The sequence below is a fragment of the Rhamphochromis longiceps genome, linkage group LG1 (assembly GCF_057381845.1).
Source record: "Rhamphochromis longiceps isolate RC_006_pf linkage group LG1, R_longiceps_female_GT1.1, whole genome shotgun sequence".
Taxonomy (NCBI): Eukaryota; Metazoa; Chordata; class Actinopteri; order Cichliformes; family Cichlidae; genus Rhamphochromis; species Rhamphochromis longiceps.
Window position 1 is genome coordinate 19,213,001 of NC_140557.1, and position 18,445 is coordinate 19,231,445.

At 42.2% G+C, this 18,445-nt stretch overlaps 1 protein-coding gene across 1 annotated transcript in view; it reads right to left on the bottom strand.

Moving 5' to 3' along the window:
• Nucleotides 1-637: 637 nt before the first annotated feature.
• LOC146678612 (DNA-binding protein RFX7-like) overlaps nucleotides 638-18,445 on the bottom strand; it is a 35,258-nt gene continuing 17,450 nt past the window's right edge. The window contains exons 6-9 of the mRNA XM_085401501.1: nucleotides 11,862-11,943; nucleotides 11,531-11,744; nucleotides 8,230-8,510; nucleotides 638-7,393 (exon numbers count right to left, since the gene is read on the bottom strand). Coding sequence (XP_085257627.1) covers nucleotides 4,241-7,393; nucleotides 8,230-8,510; nucleotides 11,531-11,744; nucleotides 11,862-11,943 — 3,730 coding nt within the window. The 3' untranslated portion in view covers nucleotides 638-4,240. The remainder of the gene's footprint in view (nucleotides 7,394-8,229; nucleotides 8,511-11,530; nucleotides 11,745-11,861; nucleotides 11,944-18,445) is intronic.

Sequence of the window (18,445 nt, forward strand, 5' to 3'; positions counted from 1 at the left end):
ATATATATATATATACATATACACATATACATACATATATATATATATATATATATATACATATACACATATACATACATATATATATATATATATATATATATATATATATATATATATATATATATAAGAAAAACAAGCACTTTCTGATAATTATTTCATGCTTCAGGCTTAAATATGAAACGGTAACAAAGTCTTTAACTTTTTCTTTAAAGAGAAGCATGTATGTAAGAAAGGATAAGAAGAAATCCCAACTATTTGCTGTTTATAATCATATTAAGTATTATGAACCCACCTGCTTAGTTTTCTGGTATTAAAGTGATGCCAGCATAATTCACTCATATCTTAAGGTTTAAATTAAATTTAATTAGAGTTTGGAGTTTTAGAAGTTAAACAGTTGTGTCCACAGTTGCATTTATTGCATTTCATTTATTTTGTTGTATTGTTTTCATAATAAATAAATTTTCCTGCTGCTTATTAAACTTCCAAATTTCATCTGAATGCTTCTGGTTAATACCATAAAACATCAGTATGGGTGAAGTTATGCTACTTATTGGCTTTGTATGTAAAATTTCAGAGGTGAAGATCCAGTTGTGTCCTGGGCAGACAACAGCACAGCATCTTTGAAGTAGATGTACTCAAAAATGTTTATTAGTTTTAAAAAGTTTTCAAAAACTGGTATCAACAAGCACTTCCCCTTATAAAAGCACTTGATAAAATGCAAAACAACAACCACAACAAAAAGAAAATATTTGTATTAAAAACCACAGCAACTTAACACAGTGGAGGGCGGCTCTACAGCTCCTAGCCACTTACAAGAGGAAGGGTAAACTCTTCATAAAGAAACATCAGTGCTAACAAACACACAGACCCACAATGGAGTTAAACATCGAAACTGAGAGAAATCAGAGGTCAAAAAAAGTACTCAAAATAATTAGATGTTACAATGATACAATCAGATTTTAAAGAAGTTAAAAATACAGTATTCTGTATAAAATCACCAGATTAAATCCAGACATTAATTTAGTTCATTCAAAATGTTTGGTTTTTTTTGTCACAGAGGGACAACTTTCAAGCTCATGAAGGGAAGTACAATTGCACAATTGCGCACCATATATTAAGGAACAGTGCCGTTTCCACATTTTAAAACAAGTGCAAACATTTTCTGGCGTGAATTCCTGTCAAAATCCAGTTCTGCGAGGTTTTAGTGATTCTTCAATTTCTCATTATTCACTGCCAAATTTCGGAAAAGTCTTGATAATGCACGTGATACGCGGTAACACACTATGACACTTAAAGCGTATGCTACAAAACATCATAACAGTGCAAGTCAGGTTATTGTGAACACACACGCACGCACACAAACAAACAATTATATGGTTTCCAAGAGTACATATCCTGTACAAATAGAACAATGTAAAATAATAAATAGTAATAAAACAAACCAAAGAGCAACGGACACCTGGCCACACCCCCAATCTGTACAACAAATGAAGTGAGTGTGACCAACAATACACGGTCAAGAGATCTACTGCTAACACAGAGACACACACGGTTTAGCGAAACAACTGTGATGCTGCCGTGAAAACATCAAACCTGTTGGAAGGGTGCGGGTTACAAAAGCATCAACAACAGTAAACAAAGGAACCCTCAGCATTTACAGATTTTCACCTTTCCTCTGAATACATTTGTTACAGGCGTCATCAAGCACTTTATTGTCAGAGAGCCCACCACGTTGGAGGCTATGTTACACCCGTGGCCACGGTGCAGCTTACATCTTTGGCATAAGGACATAAGGCTCAGAAACCCAAAGCCCTCAGACGCAGCTTAGAGTCAGCGGCTGCACGACTTCTTTACCCGATGCTCGACGTCAGTGTAAAGCTCGACTTCCACATTTGATCGGCAGCTGTTTTTCATTTGAACCTCAGGATTCAGAGTAAAATTGTTCCACACAAATCAAACAGTGTTTTCCCCCCTTTATAAAGCACAAGGATTATAGATTGTCAGTGCATTAGAATAAGTGTAATATACATGCTCATTAGGCTCCTCTCACTTTCCATGTCTTCCTTTTTAGTGATCTGCACGCGATAAATAATACATTTAAATAGTGATAAAAAGCTCTCGGTTCATTTTTCAAGTGCAAAAGAAGACCCCGTCAGAGAGGTTTGGTTTAATTCTTAGGTAAGTGATTTTATCATAAATGTCCTGTAAGGGTTAAGCGGTCGAGCCCTCGTCTTTCACTGCTCAAAGGGCTGCAACACAGATCCCATAAAATGGTCTGTGTGACACACCTACATGTAACCATACAAAGACTGATAGCATAATTAAAGCTGATCAGCAAATCATCTTTCTTGGTTTAATATAGTGATTCTCAACCTATGGGGCATGGCCCCCTGGTGGGACACAGACTCTTTGCCGCAGAGTGGTGTGGATGCTGATTTAAATTCTTTTTAATTCATTTTTTGTGTTGTTGCTGTTGATAAAGATCGATAAAATTTGAAGGTGAGAATTATTTTGGTGGCGGGGCCATGCCGGTTTGAGAACAGCTGGTTTAATATTTGATGTTTTTGTCTGTTTTCTTTTATTGCATGTAAATTTTGCATACGCTTTAAAGAGATTGATTAAGATTTGAACATCTTTATAATCACAATTACAGTCCCAAGAAAAACTAAGTGCACCCTGTGATTCAGTAGCTTGAAGAACAACTTTTAGCAGCAATGACATAGAAGTAATAGTTTTCTGTATGACTTCCTCAGCTCTCACATTACCGTGGAGAGATTTTGACCCACTCTTCTTTACAGCATTGCATTCATGCACAGCTCTCTTAAGGTCCCCCCAAAGCAGGCTGAGGTCTGGACTTTGATATTGCAACACCTTCATTCTTTTTCACTTTCAGCCATTCTAATGATACATTTCATTTTGTTGTGTTTGGGGTGATTTATCTCCTACAGTACATAACCTAATTTAGGCCAAGCTTGACTCTTGACCTGTTTGGTTTTGTCTCCACTTTGGTGTCATCTGTGGTTTGTTCAGATGCTGCTTGGCAAACCTAAAGCAAACCTTGCTGCCATGTTTGTTTCAGAGGGAAGAGATATTCTCTTGGGATTCCTTCGTGCCATATTTGTCTTGTAATTCTATTTTCATGAAATTTAACCTTTAACATACTAGCTCAAGCCTGTAGAGCTGAGGCATTTCTACAGTCGGGCCTTGTTGGGACGTTAACATTTGGAAAGATTGTGTCATTGTGTTAGCTCACACCTGAACGCACCAGACCACCAAACTACCAAAACTGCTGCTTTTTTAAAGGTGCTCACCTATGATAACAAGGGTGAACTTAGTTATTCACATGACTGTATACAAGACCTATTTTAAATGCAACTTAAAAGAGGACTAATAATATTTGTATTATTATTTAATCTACATGAAGGGGTTTGAAGAGAGGTTAACGTCGCTCTTCACACTCATCAGCTGATTAACAGAGACTCAAAGTCTATTTAAAATAAACTTTAGAAACTTTAGACAGTATAGACTTATATTGCTGAATTTTACAGTTCAAAGTTTTACCGAATACCATTTATATATTTCACCAAAATGAGTCAGTAAAGGCCAGTGCTGTGTTTGGGAAGAGATACATATATTTATATTGGTATATTTATATATTAAGATTATGAGTACATTATATGGATTTACATGGATGAATTTGATTCTGTGTATTTGTGAATACATAATAATTTAATGTATGTGTGTACACGTCACATATCTTAATGTTAAATTCAAAACCTTTTAAGCGCTTTTTTTCTTTAAGTAAAGCTACACAACAAACACATATTGTTAGTTTAGGATTAAATATCATTAGTTTTTTTGCACCTAATTTAGCCTGCAGTTCATACACGGTGACAGAAATAAGTAGCGTTGCATAAGGTTTATTCACACTGATCCACGGCTCTGTTATTGATCTGACTGTTCAATAAAATTAGCTGTTTGAAAACTAGCTTTTTTCTGTGTGTGTTTTCTTGTTGACAATTCTCTTGATCAAACAAAGTGAGGCAATATTCTCTCATTAAAGGGAAATGACCAGCATTTTCAGTGAGTGTTGCAGCATTAGCTCAGTTTTTAGCCTGGCACTTAATCTGGACAGACCTCATTGTATCCAGTGTTGCATTATAAATGCCTGAAAATAAATAAAACAAACATCAACCGCAGATTAACATGTTCAACATTACTATAAAAAGCTCTGCTCTCAGCCCATCAGCCCAACAGTTGGGTGATCTTTGCTCTCCAACCAGTCGAGACCACCTGAATGAGCCGCTTCGCTGGTGATTTGCTGAAACAGCGAATCGTCCACCAGCTCCTCTGGGGCGGCGTGCCGATACTGGCCTTGCTGCTGGCTGGGGTCGAACAGCAGGTTTGTGTCCAATGCGTTAAGGTCACTGATGCTACTGGGAAGCTCCGATGTCATTCTGATTTCACCGGGGAAATCGGCCCCGGCTGCTGTTAGCTCTGACACCTGTTCCATGAGCTGATTGCCAGCAGCGAGGAGGTCTTGAGAGGTGCTGAAGTCTAACTGCTGGTGTTGCTGCTGCTGTGAGTTCAAAGCTGACATGATGGACTGCTGCTGATGCTGCTCTCCACCGGCTGCTTGTATTTGGCCTTGACCTGCCGAGAGAATCATTTGTTCACCGATAGAGTTTTCCATGAGGTAATTGGGCCTCTGCAGGTTGCAGGTACTGCTGGAGTCAGAGGTCATCAGGCTGTCAGTGCAGGAGAGGCTGGAGTTGGATTCGAGGATCTGGGTCAGGTTCATACGAGCGGTGTAGGTGGGAAGTAAATTATTGATTCCCACACCCCGCACACTATTCTCGTGATCTCCGTCTAGCTTGCTCAGGAGGACGCTGGCGATGCTTTTGGTGCTGCACTGCTGGCCCGGTGTGGGCGGGGCCTCGCTTTGCATCATGATGTTGAGCGGCACAGAGCGGCTCCTCTGGGCCATGCTGTTCACGCCGAGGTTTGTCTGCCTGTTTGCGAAGATGTTCAACACCTCAGCCGTCACAGGAGAATTAAAGGGAGACACTACCGATCGGGAGGCATTGGAAAGGTTGGTTCCTGCTCCTGTGCCGCTGAAGTTCCTCTGATGTACAGCGGGACTCACGCTGCGACACCTAAAATTTGCAGCAGATGTGTTGGCAGTTTTATTATCCAGAGGGGCAGGCACCGCAAAACCCTCCTGTTTGGCCATGCTCGCTACCTGCTGCTGCACGGGCGAGATGGGAGTCAAGCGGCCGAAATGGCTGTCGTGGTGCCGCGCGTGAGGAACGGCGAAGGCGTGAGGTTTTTGAAAATGGTCGTCTATCAGGCTGTGATAGCCGGGCAGGATTTCCATTCCGCTGTTGGATCTGCTGGTGGTCCCGCCGCTGCTATTGTAACTGTTATTCATCCACTCCAGCCTGGTCTTGTCTGGATGGGTGGCCATCGGTCTCTGCATCGGTTTCACGGGGCTGCTGGAGATGGTGCTGCCGTCATGGAAACCAGTGATGCTGGAGTTAATAGGTGTGAACGCGAACGGGTTTCTGCACTCTACTGGACTGGGAGGAACATTGCTGCTGCAGTTGGAGTGTGGCGTCCCAACCGGGGTGTGGCGACTGCTTCCGAGCGAGCTGTCCACCGGGGTCGTGGAGGCGATGTGGGAGCAGGGGCTTTCTCCTGTCAGTCCCTGGGCTCCTCCCATCATTTCCGACATGGGTGTAGGTGTCGGCGTTTGAATTGGGTTACTGTTGTTGTTCGCAGCATGATAGAAAGCCATGTTCTTATTAGCGGACGTCATGTTGTTTGGCATCGCAACCTGCTGGCCCTGCAGCGTGACAGAATCTCCAAACTGCTGCAGGTTATTAAGTTTCATCTGCTCCTCCATCTGCACCAACTCCTCCACTATGCTGTCCTGAGTCACATCATCATCAAAGCAAAAGTAATCTGTCATGTCTGTCTGCATGGGCAGTTGACCGGATGATGAAGCGTGATTCAAAAACTCTAAGGTTTCAGTAGCAGGACTGGACTGAGAGCAGGGCTGCTGCCGGACTCCTTCCAGGCTTGAGTTTGAAGCCACACCTGAATGCTTTGGAAAACTGGGATTATCGGGCACAGCATGTGCGTCAACTGCTGCGTGCCCCTGATGTTGCTGTATTAATGCGTGACTGACTGAAGTGCCAGTTTCCATAACGGCAGAAATGTTTTTCCTCTGCAATGAACTATGTGTTTTGGCAACAGAGTAAAAGCCACTCGCTCTGAAAGAAGGAGAAGTGCCAAGTGCGTGGACTTGAGTGGTCATTTTCACTTCTACTTCCCTGGTGGCTGGTGCACTTTCAGATCTAGCTGGAGCGCCTGGCCTGGATACATTACCCGTCATGTTTCTGATACCATACCCTGAACCAGCAGCACCCTCTACTGGCTGCTGGGGTATAAAAACCCTTTTGATTGGTGAAAGGTCTGGACTGAGCCCTGAACGTTTTCTGAGGCTCTTAGTGGACAAGAAGCCTTGCTTTGTTTGGTTGTTTTCCCCACATGAAGATGTTCTGCTGGTGTTCAGTAGAGACACGGTGCTGGTATTCTGAGTGGAGGGATTTAAGTGCAAAGTGCTTGTATTTTTAGCGCTATTATTGCCGCTGTCGCCTGTGGCCACAGTATTAGTGCTTGAGGAGGACTCTCTGCTGCATTTATTGCTGGACGTTTCCTCGAGACCCAAGAAGCCTCTAGTTTGCGGTATGGGCACACTGGCGGCCCTCTGTACAGCCCCTTTGACTCTATTGGTCATTGCCACTTGTGGCAAAACTTGACTGCCCAAATTTTGCATTTGGCTGCTTTCATGTATAGCTTCAACTTCCATTTCAACATCGATGCTTGGAGTGTTAGAAGTCTGCCCTTGCCTGGCCACCGGGGCCAAAATGGGGACCGTTGAGGAACTCCTCGCGCTCTGACTGGAGCTGGCGTCTTCTGTAGCTTTAAAGTTGATGTCTGCAGATGCCGGCCGCAGCACGTTTGTGAAGGATGTGGCAGTTTCACTGCTGTTGGGTGCGAGCGATATGGCTGCCATTTTGACCAGACTGACTGGGCTGACATGACATGGCGTTACAACAGTCTTAATGGGGCTGTTAGCGATGATCATGGTGGAGGGCGAGCGCAAAGCGATGGCAGTGGTGGCTGAAGGTTTAGGGAGGATTTGAGCGTAGCGCTGCCGAGCTGCGCGCTCCCCCGCTGGATTGGACAGAATATTTTGGGGGTGTTTGGGGCTCTGCTTCACTCCCTGAACTGGCTGGGTCACCATCTGGATGTTAATGGGCAGTACTTTGCTCTCCACTGTTCCCACTGGACTCGGGGACATCAGCGGCCTACTCCTCTGAACCTGCAGGGGGAAAAAAAAGGAATCATGAAATCAAAGTTTAGATCCTGTCTTTGACAGAGAGAGATAGAGGGGGCTTTATGGTACCATTTTTTTTAATGATTCCTTTTCGGACTCCCTGCACGTCTGTATGAATATATCCTTCGTCTCTTTTTACTTCAGGCTTTATTTCAACGGATATTTTTACTGTGTTTTTACCTCGCATGTTTGTTGTCTTCTCCCCTGTCATTGCCTGACGAGTTCACCTTGTGCCTTATTACTTTTCTCCTTGGTGTTACTGTTTTTGATAGTTTTGACACCTTTTTGATTTTAACTATGGTTATTTTGTTTTACATTGCCACTTCAGTCCACTTAAGAAACAGCTGGAATTACAGCTATCCATGCAGTTATGTTGTAGATATTTTGTTTATTGGTAAAAACAACTATTTAATCCCAAGTGTTTGATTTTATATTGCATTAAATATATAAAGCAGCCTTGGTGACATTAAAAGGGATACAAAAATGTGTTGGAATATCTACTGATGAATTCTGTGGACTATCATTTCTGGCTTATCTTTTCTTCAGACTACACAAAATAATAAGATCAGAAATGTGATGTGACCTCAGATAAATGAAAGTTTGACTATTATATTGATGAAAAGAAAATTCAGTGATCTATAAGAATGTAAATCAACAGTAACTGCAGCAACGTGTTGTAGCTAATTAATAGATTAGAAAAGGGTATATTTTTTATCTAATGTGGGTTCATTGTGTTCTAAACATTCATGACGTGCAGTTAATCTTTCCTTCAGTGGGGAAAGAAATGACACATGATGGTGTGATCCAGCTCTCTCTCTCACCGTGATCGGGCTTGGCACGGCAGCAACCACGATGCCTATAGTTGGTTGAGGCGACGGAGGGGTGGGACTACCACAAGACACACCGTCGTCTGCCTTCCTAATCTGTCCCTCTCCGGGTAGAGGAGATGTCAGCTTTTGTTCCTGTTGCTTTCTCTGGATCTTCCTCTGGAGCTGCTGCTTTGCGTCGACAGACGGAGAGGACAGCATGGTCACATGAGGCTGGAACGAGTGAGCGTCTGCAGCCGGGGCGAAGGCTGAGACGGTCTGTGAACCTTTCACCTCTGAAGAAAATCAAAAGAAATTTGTATTCAGTATACATCAAATGCTCCTACAAAAAGAATATATAACACTATGCAGGGGAACTTAGTACTGTACATCTTCAGTTATTGCAAAAACAATTACATTTGAGGTAGCAGAGTGTTTTGCAGCATGTTCCCTGATATATTCAGATGTAATTCTACTGGTTTCAAAAGGGAATTCCTTATTATTAAAACCTGGCAGCCACCAGCGCTACCCCAGCCTCCTAGTGGATGTACCAATGGTATAATTTTGAAAATCCAAGGTGATTTTCAGGAAAGTTGACCCCTGACCTTGACTTTGAGTTCAAGATCACTGAGATTCAAACTCATCTGAGACTTTTAGTAGATGCACCTATTTCTCTTACTCCTTAGTATTTGTGGGTTTCTGTATTGTGTATCAGGTTGTTAGTCACTCTGTGTTGAGCATTTGGATTCACAGCTTTTAGTTGTTGTATTTTGTATTTAAGTTTCTGTCAGTGCAAGTGAAATGTTCATATTTTCTTGTTTCCGTTTTTTTCTTATTTTCAAGAAATATAACATCCAATTTCACTGCTGTGCAGATTACACTCAGCTCTACTACAGCTCTCCAAATCCACAGCTACTCTCCCACCCATATCTATTTCTGATTGTTTAAGTGAAATCAAGGTCTGGTTTGCTCACAACTTTCTTAAACTTAATGGCACTAAAACTGAATTTATTTTAATAGGCACCAAATCAAAACTTTAAACCAGATGTCTTTCATTATCCATTGATAACTCTGTTGTCACACCTTCCCCTCAGGTTAAGAGTCTTGATGTCATACTCGACAGCACTCTTTCCTTCACAACACATAAATAATATCACTCGGTCTTCCTGTTTTCATCTTTCAATAACCGCCTTTGTCCTTCACTCACTCCGAACTATTCAAAACTCTATTCAAAATTGCATCATGATTTTTACCTTGTTTAGCTTTTATACTTTCATGCTTGTTTTTTCCATGTTTACCTTGTGTTTTTATTTATTTACTTATTTTTTGTAATATTGTAAGGTGACCTTGAGGGTCTTTAAAGGAACCTATAAATAAAATGCATTATTATTATTATTATTATTCCATTCATCCATTCGCTTCCGCTTATCCTTTTCAGGGCGCTGGAGCCTATCCCAGCTGTCATAGGGCGAGAGGCGGGGTACACCCTGGACAGGCTGCCAGTCTGTCGCAGGGCCAACACACAGGGACAGACAACCATTCGCACTCACATTCACTCCTGCATTCTATTATTATTATTATCATCATCATTATTTTCATTATTATCCATCTGACTAACTCTGTTTCTAGTCTTTTGTTCTTTAGTTTCGTATTCTGGTTTTCTTTTGGGTTTAGGTTATTATAAATCGGATTCCTCGTATTTTTACTTTAGTTTGGTCTTTGTAGTGTGTTCTTGCATCTTGTTAAGGCTTTGTCTTTGTTTTGTGATTCCCCTTTTAGTAGCTTCCTGTTTCATTTGTGCTTTCCCATCACTTTTACTTCCTTTGTCTTAATTAGCTTCAGCTATGTCTTGTTACCCTGGCGTTTCCCAGCCCCCTGATTACTTCACGTGTCTATTTAAAACCTGAAAAGGTTGCCTTAATTCTTTGTTGAGTCATACTTGCTTATGTGTTTACTGTATTTCTGTTTGGATTTATTCACTTATTTAACTTTTCCGTATGTGTACTTTGTGTTTTGCCTTAATAAAAGGTTGTTTTACGTTTCTCAGGTTTGACTTAGCAGTGTGCATTTGGGTCCCTTTCCTGTGCAACCCTGATATCATCACACAAAAAAGTCAATAGCTCATTAAAATGAAAAACAAGGACTAACAAAAGAAAAGTCCCCCTTGAGCTCCCACCTGACATCCACATTGCTCTGCATCTAGGAAGGGTTGCCAAGAAACTTATTCTTAAAACCTGGCAGTCTGCCTCTCCACCTGCCTTTGTACATGGGATTAAATCACAGAATCAAAGAACTGTGCAATCTCAGGGTAAATTAACAGGAGATGATGGGCCTTTATTTCAACCATCGCACATTACAGCAAGAGAACAGCAGTAGAGATTCCTGCTGTTCTCTTGGCTCAGTTGCTTATATCATGCTTATATCCCACATGTTTCCTTTGCATCCTCACTGTACATTTCAGTGTCTGGGAGCTTCTTGTTGGTTCTTTGTTAAACAATTATTTTTACTTAAATCTCAACACTGAACCTTCCAGTTTATGAGGTATACAAATATATTGTGTAGTGGTTTAATAAGCCTAACAAGTGAAAAGCTGATCTACCAAAATAAAAATGCAGAACTACCTGCTGAAGTGAGCCCTAGTGAATAAAGGAGCAGCCGAAGGTAGCTGTTCAGTTTATGTTAAAATGATGTGACAATTCAGAGACATTATTATTTTGTTCTTTTTCTTTGCATTGATTCAATCACAAAATGCTCTTCATCAAAATTACATGTTTAAGTAATATATTATATATTGAACAGCTTAGATCTTTGCACACTTCTGTGGAAAATGCATATTGTGCTACGCTCCATTTGAAGTGGGAAGCCTGAAATCCCGAGACACCTCTGAATCTGTCTTCTTGAGCTTGTCACTGGTATGCAAGCTTCAGGGCAAAAATGATCGCCCATGAGTTTTATATACTGCTTCTGGTTTATAAAGAAAACCTATTTTAAGTAGTTTTACTGTAAATTGAGTATTTAACAAACACAAACATGTTTTTTTCTGAAATGATCACACAGTTGAACAAAAAGTTCTCTAATTTATTTTAAAGTAAAACTGAAGATTATAATCGCTGTAAAGATTTATTGCAAGGTTCGCAAGTTAGACTGCTTGATGTTCCAGAGCATAAGAGTCCAAGAACAACATTAATCTGGTGTAGAGACAGAACTTCAATAGACGGATAAAGCCATAGGTGCGTTAACAGCGAGCTGCCACCAGAAGTCACTCTTGACCTTTATGTTCTGCACTCTGGGAACATCAAGTTGTCAAGTGTCCTACCTGCTGCTGTGCCGGTCATTATGGTGAGAGCTGCCAAAGACTTGTTGCTGATGTAATGGCTGTCGATTAGGAAGCGAGCCAGGTCCTCCACAGCATCAAACTGGCGTTTGAGCACCTTTTGAGCCCACTCACACACAAGATCACAGGCTGCAAACCGCACCTCTTCCTTAATACTGCTCAGCTGGCCCGGGGAGTCGAGCACATCACACTGGGGCTGCAAACAATTGACATTTAGTTTCATATATAGACACATATATATGGAAAAAAAGCTATATTCCAAAGACATAATATTAATATCAATATGAAAATAAGTGTAAATAAATGTGCTTACTCCATCTCCTGTTTTATGGAGGTCCAGAGTTGGTAAAGACGGCATCTGAACAAATGGTCTCTTCCTTAGGCCACTATAGCAGTATGTGAGTCAGTGTTAAGATAAAAAATCTCAAAGGATCTCCGAAGAATACATATGACAACTATACAGAGGAAACCCTGAATAAAACACAGCCTGTGTAGTATTAGCAGCTCAATATGCCATGTCATAACAGAAAACTGGCAGCGCCAATTCTCATTCGTAAACTGCATCCAAATTTCCATATTTATCTTTTGTGTTACCTGAGCCTTACATTAGTATTACTGAGTTATCTTATTGGAGTTACTTTTTATCTGTTCTTGTTAAGTCTTGTTGTTATTGTTTTCCTTTTCATTTTGTTCCAAAGTCCCGTACTACAAAGCAGGATTTTGGCTTCTCCAGCCAAATCCAAGGTGGATCTTTTTAATGGGACATATCACTATAGTAACATTTGGCGCAGCCCTAACCGGCAGTTAATGAGGTTATATACCCGATTAGAGATCAAAGGGTGTGGAATCACCACGACTGCAGTGTTACAAACGCATTATAAGATCATCTGGACCTCTGTGCACGGGGAGTAGGAGGGCCGGAAGTTTTTGTTTTATTAAAAATATAGAACCTTAGCCCCTTCTTTACTCCCAATTTTTTTCCTTGTCAGCTGCAAAATAAGTCACTCCACTTTTTTATTGTTCTATAAGAGTTAATACATGATCCTAAAACAGGTACATGCTTATAATTTTTCAGATTCTCGTGTATCTTAATGATAGAGCTGTGATAACGATAAGCCTTTTACTTTCTACAGTCAGCATTTCTGCCAACTGTCCTTCCAGCCTTTAAACAGGTTCAATGTTATTAATATGGCAGCTCCCCCCCCCCCACTTTGATTTGATTCTGTATCATGTTCTTAACCTTTTCATATCCCTGTGTAGGATTGGTCACTTTGTTCCCAGTTCACTTCATATTTGTTATTGGTTCAATGCTGCCAGTGACACACTTTTGTCTTTACAAGTCCTTACATAGAGCTTTTCTACTCTTACTGAGCACTCTATATAACTTGCCTCGTTCACACAAGCACTGTCTTTGGAGATGCAAACTACCAGCCTTCTGATTAGTATATTACCCGCTCTACCTCCTTCCAATCTACCTTTATCAAGGTAGACTGACAAAGCCTGGGTTGATCACCAGCTTTGCCCGACCACTCGTCCTGATTTTCGATGTTGGGTAAAATGTCTGTGAAGGTTCTCAGTCATCCAGGTCATCGTAGTCAAAGGAGCTTGCAAAGAAAAGCGTCTGGACTTCTTTAAGTTACTTGAAGACGTTTCACCTCTCATCCGAGAAGCTTCTTCAGTTCTAAGGTCAAATGGTGGAGAGTCCCAGATATAACCTAGTGGGAGTGACCCCCCACAGAGGGACAAAAGGACCCCCTGATGATCCTCTAATCGCCTGAGCCAAGGTGTGAAACTGGGTGTGGGTCCCAATCAGCCAGAGTTTCGGGTGAGTTCATTGTGAAACCTGGCCCCACCTTATCATGCGAATTCCTGAGATCAGATGGCCCAGGATGTGAGTGGGCGTTAAGGCGTCTGGGAAGGGATCTCAAAACTGGATTATAGATGGCAGAGAGTTGGTGTCGTAAACCCCCGCCTCTGTTCAAAGATGGTCGCTCACAGTGGACATAGATGGCTTCTTTCACTCCTCTTTCAAACCATCTGTCCTCTCTGTCCAAAATGTGAACATTGGCATCCTCGAAAGAGTGTCCTTTATCCTTAAGATGCAGATGGACTGCTGAGTCTTGTCCTGTGGAGGTGGCTCTTCTGTGTTGTGCCATGCGCTTGTGAAGTGGCTGTTTGGTCTCTCCAATGTAGAGGTCTGAGCATTCCTCGCTGCACTGTACAGCATACACCACATTGTTAAGTCTGTGTTTTGGCGTTTTGTCTTTCGGGTGAACCAGTTTCTGTCTGAGCGTGTTGCTGGGTCTGAAATACACTGGGATGTCATGCTTGGAGAAAACTCTCCTGAGTTTCTCTGATACGCCGGCTACATAGGGGATGACAATGTTGTTGCGTCTGTCCTTCTTATCCTCCCTCGCTGGTGTCTGGTCTTCTTTTCTGTGCCTCTTTGCTGACTTTAAGAACGCCCATTTAGGATAGCCGCACGTTTTGAGTGCTTCCTTTACATGTGCGTGTTCCTTCTTTTTTCCTTCAGGCTTAGAGGGAACATGTTCTGCCCGGTGGTGTAGGGTCCTGATTACTCCAAGTTTGTGTTCCAGAGGGTGATGGGAGTCGAACAGGAGGTACTGGTCCGTGTGTGTGGGCTTCCGGTAAACTTCGATGTTGAGTTTGCCGTTCTCTTCAATGTGCACGGCGCAGTCCAGGAAAGGCAAACAGTTGTCCTTTGTGTCTTCCCTGGTGAACCTGATGTTTTTATCCACAGCGTTAATGTGCGCAGTGAAGGATTCCACTTCTTGTGTCTTGATTTTGACCCAGGTGTCGTCCACATATCTGTACCAGTGGCTGGGTACTCTTCCTTTGAAAGAGCCAAGAGCCTTCCTTTCCACTTCCTCCATGTAAAGGTTGGCTACAATAGGTGACACGGGGGAGCCCATGGCACAGCCATGTTTTTGTCTGTAAAAGCCTTCGTTGTACTTGAAATATATGTAGTGGTGAGGCAGAGGTCTAACAGTGTGCAGATCTGATCGGGTGTGAAGTTGGTCCTGTCCTCCAAGGAGCTGTCTTCTTGTAGTCGTTTTCTGACAGTCTCCACGGCCTCCATGGTGGGTATGCAAGTGAAGAGAGAGACTACATCAAAGGACACCATGGTTTCATCTGGATCCAGGGTAAGTTTCTGGACCTTGTCGGTGAAGTCGGTGGAGTTCTTGATGAGGTGTGGGGTGTTCCCCACGAGAGGCGCAAGGATGGTAGCAAGGTGTTTAGCAATGTTGTAAGTGGCTGAGTTTATGCTACTGACTATGGGTCTGAGTGGGACAGCTTCCTTGTGGATTTTAGGAAGTCTGTAAATGCAGGGTATGGCATCCCCTGGGTAAAGGCGGTGATATGTAAGGCGGTCAATAATTTTGTCCTTTTCAAAGTCTTGAAGGCAAGCTATAACTTTCTTTTTGTAGCTGCTTGTGGGGTCTCGCTTTAAGGCTTCGTAGGTATTGTTGTCACTGAGGAGAGTAGTGATCTTTGTATGGTAATCTGTAGTGTTTAGGACCACGGTGCATCTTCCCTTATCAGCTGGTAAAACAGTGATGTTGTGGTCTTTGCTCAGGGAAGCGACGGCCTTCTTTTCCTGTATTGTGAGGTTGGATGGAGGGACTTTGGCACTGGAGAGCGTGGCTGAGACTTTCATCCTGATTTGCTCTGCTTCTGTCTGTGATAATTTATTAATCCGTATGGCAGATTCTGTGGCTGTGATGAGGTCCACTATGGGCAACTGTTGTGGAGAAATGGCAAAATTGAGTCCTTTGGCTAATACTCTCTTTTCAGGTTCAGTGAGAATCCTGTCTGAAAAGTTCTTAACCCATTTCTCCTGACTGGCATCAGGTGTGTTTTCTTCTCTGGGTTGTGTAGGTTCAGGATGAGGAGTGTGTGTTTTTGAAAGCAAGGTGTGAAATTTCCTGCGTTGTCTTTCTTTTCCTTTAGAGCAGGGGTCACCAACACGGTGCCCGCGGGCACCAGGTCGCCCGCAAGGACCACATGAGTCGCCCGCGGGCCTGTTCTAAAAATAGCTCACCATAACAACTTACTAGTAAGCTGCATCTATTTTTATTTTTTCTTGCTATTTTTTTTAATCACAATTGCATTGGTGTTAATTTGTTAGAGATAATACATAAAAAAAAAGTTTATTATTAAATATTAGATCATGATCTAATAGTTAGTGCTAGCTGGTCTCCACGGAAACAGTTGCCGTGAAGACCAGCAAAGGCAAAGGTGAGGAGATGAGGAAAACATGGCGGAAAAAAGGAAAAAAACATATAATTTTCACAGTGAATGGGAGGAAGAGTTCTTTTTTACCACTGTGAAAGATTCATGCGTGTGTCTCATTTGCGGGGCAACTGTGGCAACGGCAAAGCGGCACAACGTGGAGAGACATTTCCAAACGTGTCACACAAGCTACCATGCTAACTACCCAAAGGGCAGCACACTGCGAGCGGAAAAGGCCCGCGAATTAAAGGCAAGTTTGAGCAAACAGCAGTCTTTTTTCACGAGACCGGTGAAAAACTCTCAAAAAGCAACCGAAGCCTCATTTAGAGCTACACATTTCATGATTAAGAAAAAGAAGGCATTTTTAGACGGGGAGGTTTTCAAAGAAGCAATGATGATAATTGCAAAAACTGTGCTTAAAGACGAGAAATATGGAAACGATGTAATCTCCACTCTCTCTGATGTCCAGCTGGGGGCAACTACAATTGTTAGAAGAGTGTCGGCTATGTCCGGGAACTTGGCCGATCGGTTGGATCAGGATCTGGCAAAGTGCAGTTGGTTTAGCATCCAGTGTGACGAGTCCGTCGACAGCAGCAGTACAGCACAGCTGATGGTCTTTATCCGGATGGTATTTGATGGTTTCTCCACAAAAGAAGAACTTCTGACACTACTGCCGCTAAAGACAACTACGAAGGGAGTTGACATCTATAACGCGGTGAAGGAGTTTTTCGCGAAGAAAAAGGCACCGTTGGAAAAGCTGGTATCAGTGACTACCGACGGGGCTCCTGCTATGATCGGCCGACATACGGGATTCATCGCTCACTGTAAAGGTGACACAGAGTTCCCGAACTTCATGCATTACCACTGCATCATTCACCAGCAGGCGTTATGCGCAAAGGTGATCGGCTTTGAGCACGTCATGACTCCCGTCGTGAAGATCATAAACAGCATCCGCTCCAGAGCTAAACAGCACAGAACATTCAAGGTGCTATTGGAGGAGCTGTCAGCTGAATATGGTGACCTGCTACTACATACGGAAATCCGATGGCTCAGCAGGGGACGGATTTTGCTTCGTTTTTTGTCACTTTTGGGTGAAATCAAGGAGTTCATGCAATCCAAAGGGGAAGACACATCTCTGCTGGAGGACACTGAGTGGACACTTGACCTTGCGTTTTTAACAGACATTACTGGGAAACTGAACCATTTGAACTGTGAGCTGCAAGGCAAAGGTAAGACTGTTGCTGACATGATAAGTGCTTTAAATGGATTTAAAGCCCAGATGAACATTTTCTCTGTGCATTTACAGAGAAAAAAGGTGCTGCACTTTCCCTCTGTGCAGATGGTGCTGAAAGACAATGCTTCTGCATCTGAGACTTTTGACAAAGTTGCAGAAAAGTACACTCAAGTCATAAACCGACTTGGTCAAGAGTTTGAGAACAGGTTTTGTGACCTTGATCAGCTTGAGCCATGTGTCTCATTTGTTTCCAATCCTTTCATGAATGTGGACACAACATGCATTGCTGAGCAACTAAGTTCAATGTTCAGCTTGGATGCTGGACAGGTGGAAATCGAAATTGTAACATTGCAAAATGACGTCCACCTCAAAGCCTATCTGGGTGCACCAAACTTTTGGTGCCTTGTTGACACAGAAAAGTACAGTGGTGTATGCACAGCAGCTATGAAGGTTGCCTGTTTGGTTCAACCTATCTTTGTGAATCAGCCTTTTCTGACATGAACTTCATCAAGAACAAACACAGAACTCTTCGATGCACATCTGCAAGACTCACTCAGAGTTGCAGTGTCAAGTTATACCCCAGATTACAACACACTGGTGAACAGCATGCAATGCCAGGTTTCCCACTAACAGACAAAGAAAGCCATATTAGATGTTCTCGGTGGCAACATTACAGTGTCATGTCAAAGTTGAATTTAATTATTGAAAAACAAATGTGTTTGTTAAGTGTAACATGTGACAATTTGCTTTAAAATGCTGCCAATTTGGTGAAAAGTTCTGTAAAATTTGAAAGTTGATTTTTTGTATGTTACATACATACAAAAATAATGTATGTAACAGTGCATGATTTGTTAAAATTTGTTAGTGGTAAGTGAAAATGTTGTAGAAGTGATCACTTCAAAATGTAAATACTTGCAGAGATATATAGAAATAAAGCATTGCATATTGATATTTATGTTTCCTACCTTGTTTCCTACTTGCATTCTTTATAATTATGGTGAAAAATAATTAACATAATTAGTGTCCGTACATAGATGAATATCATTAATTATTAATGATAACACATAATTAAGTTAAACTGAGGAAATTTGTTATTTGAGAAGTGTGTGTCAAACTGGTAGCCCTTCACATTAATCGGTACCCAAGAAGTAGCTCTCACTTTCAAAAAGGTTGGTGACCCCTGCTTTAGAGTGTTGGGCCCGCTGAGCCTTGTCCACAAACTTGTAAAGATCAGCCAGACCCTGCAGGTACTGGAAATCCTTCTACCCTCTCCAATCTTAGAAGAGGTTTTGTTCAGGACAACTGTTTGCCTTTCCTGGACTGCGCTGTGCACATTGAAGAGAACGGCAACCTCAACATCGAAGTTTACCGGAAGCCCACACACACGGACCAGTACCTCCTGTTCGACT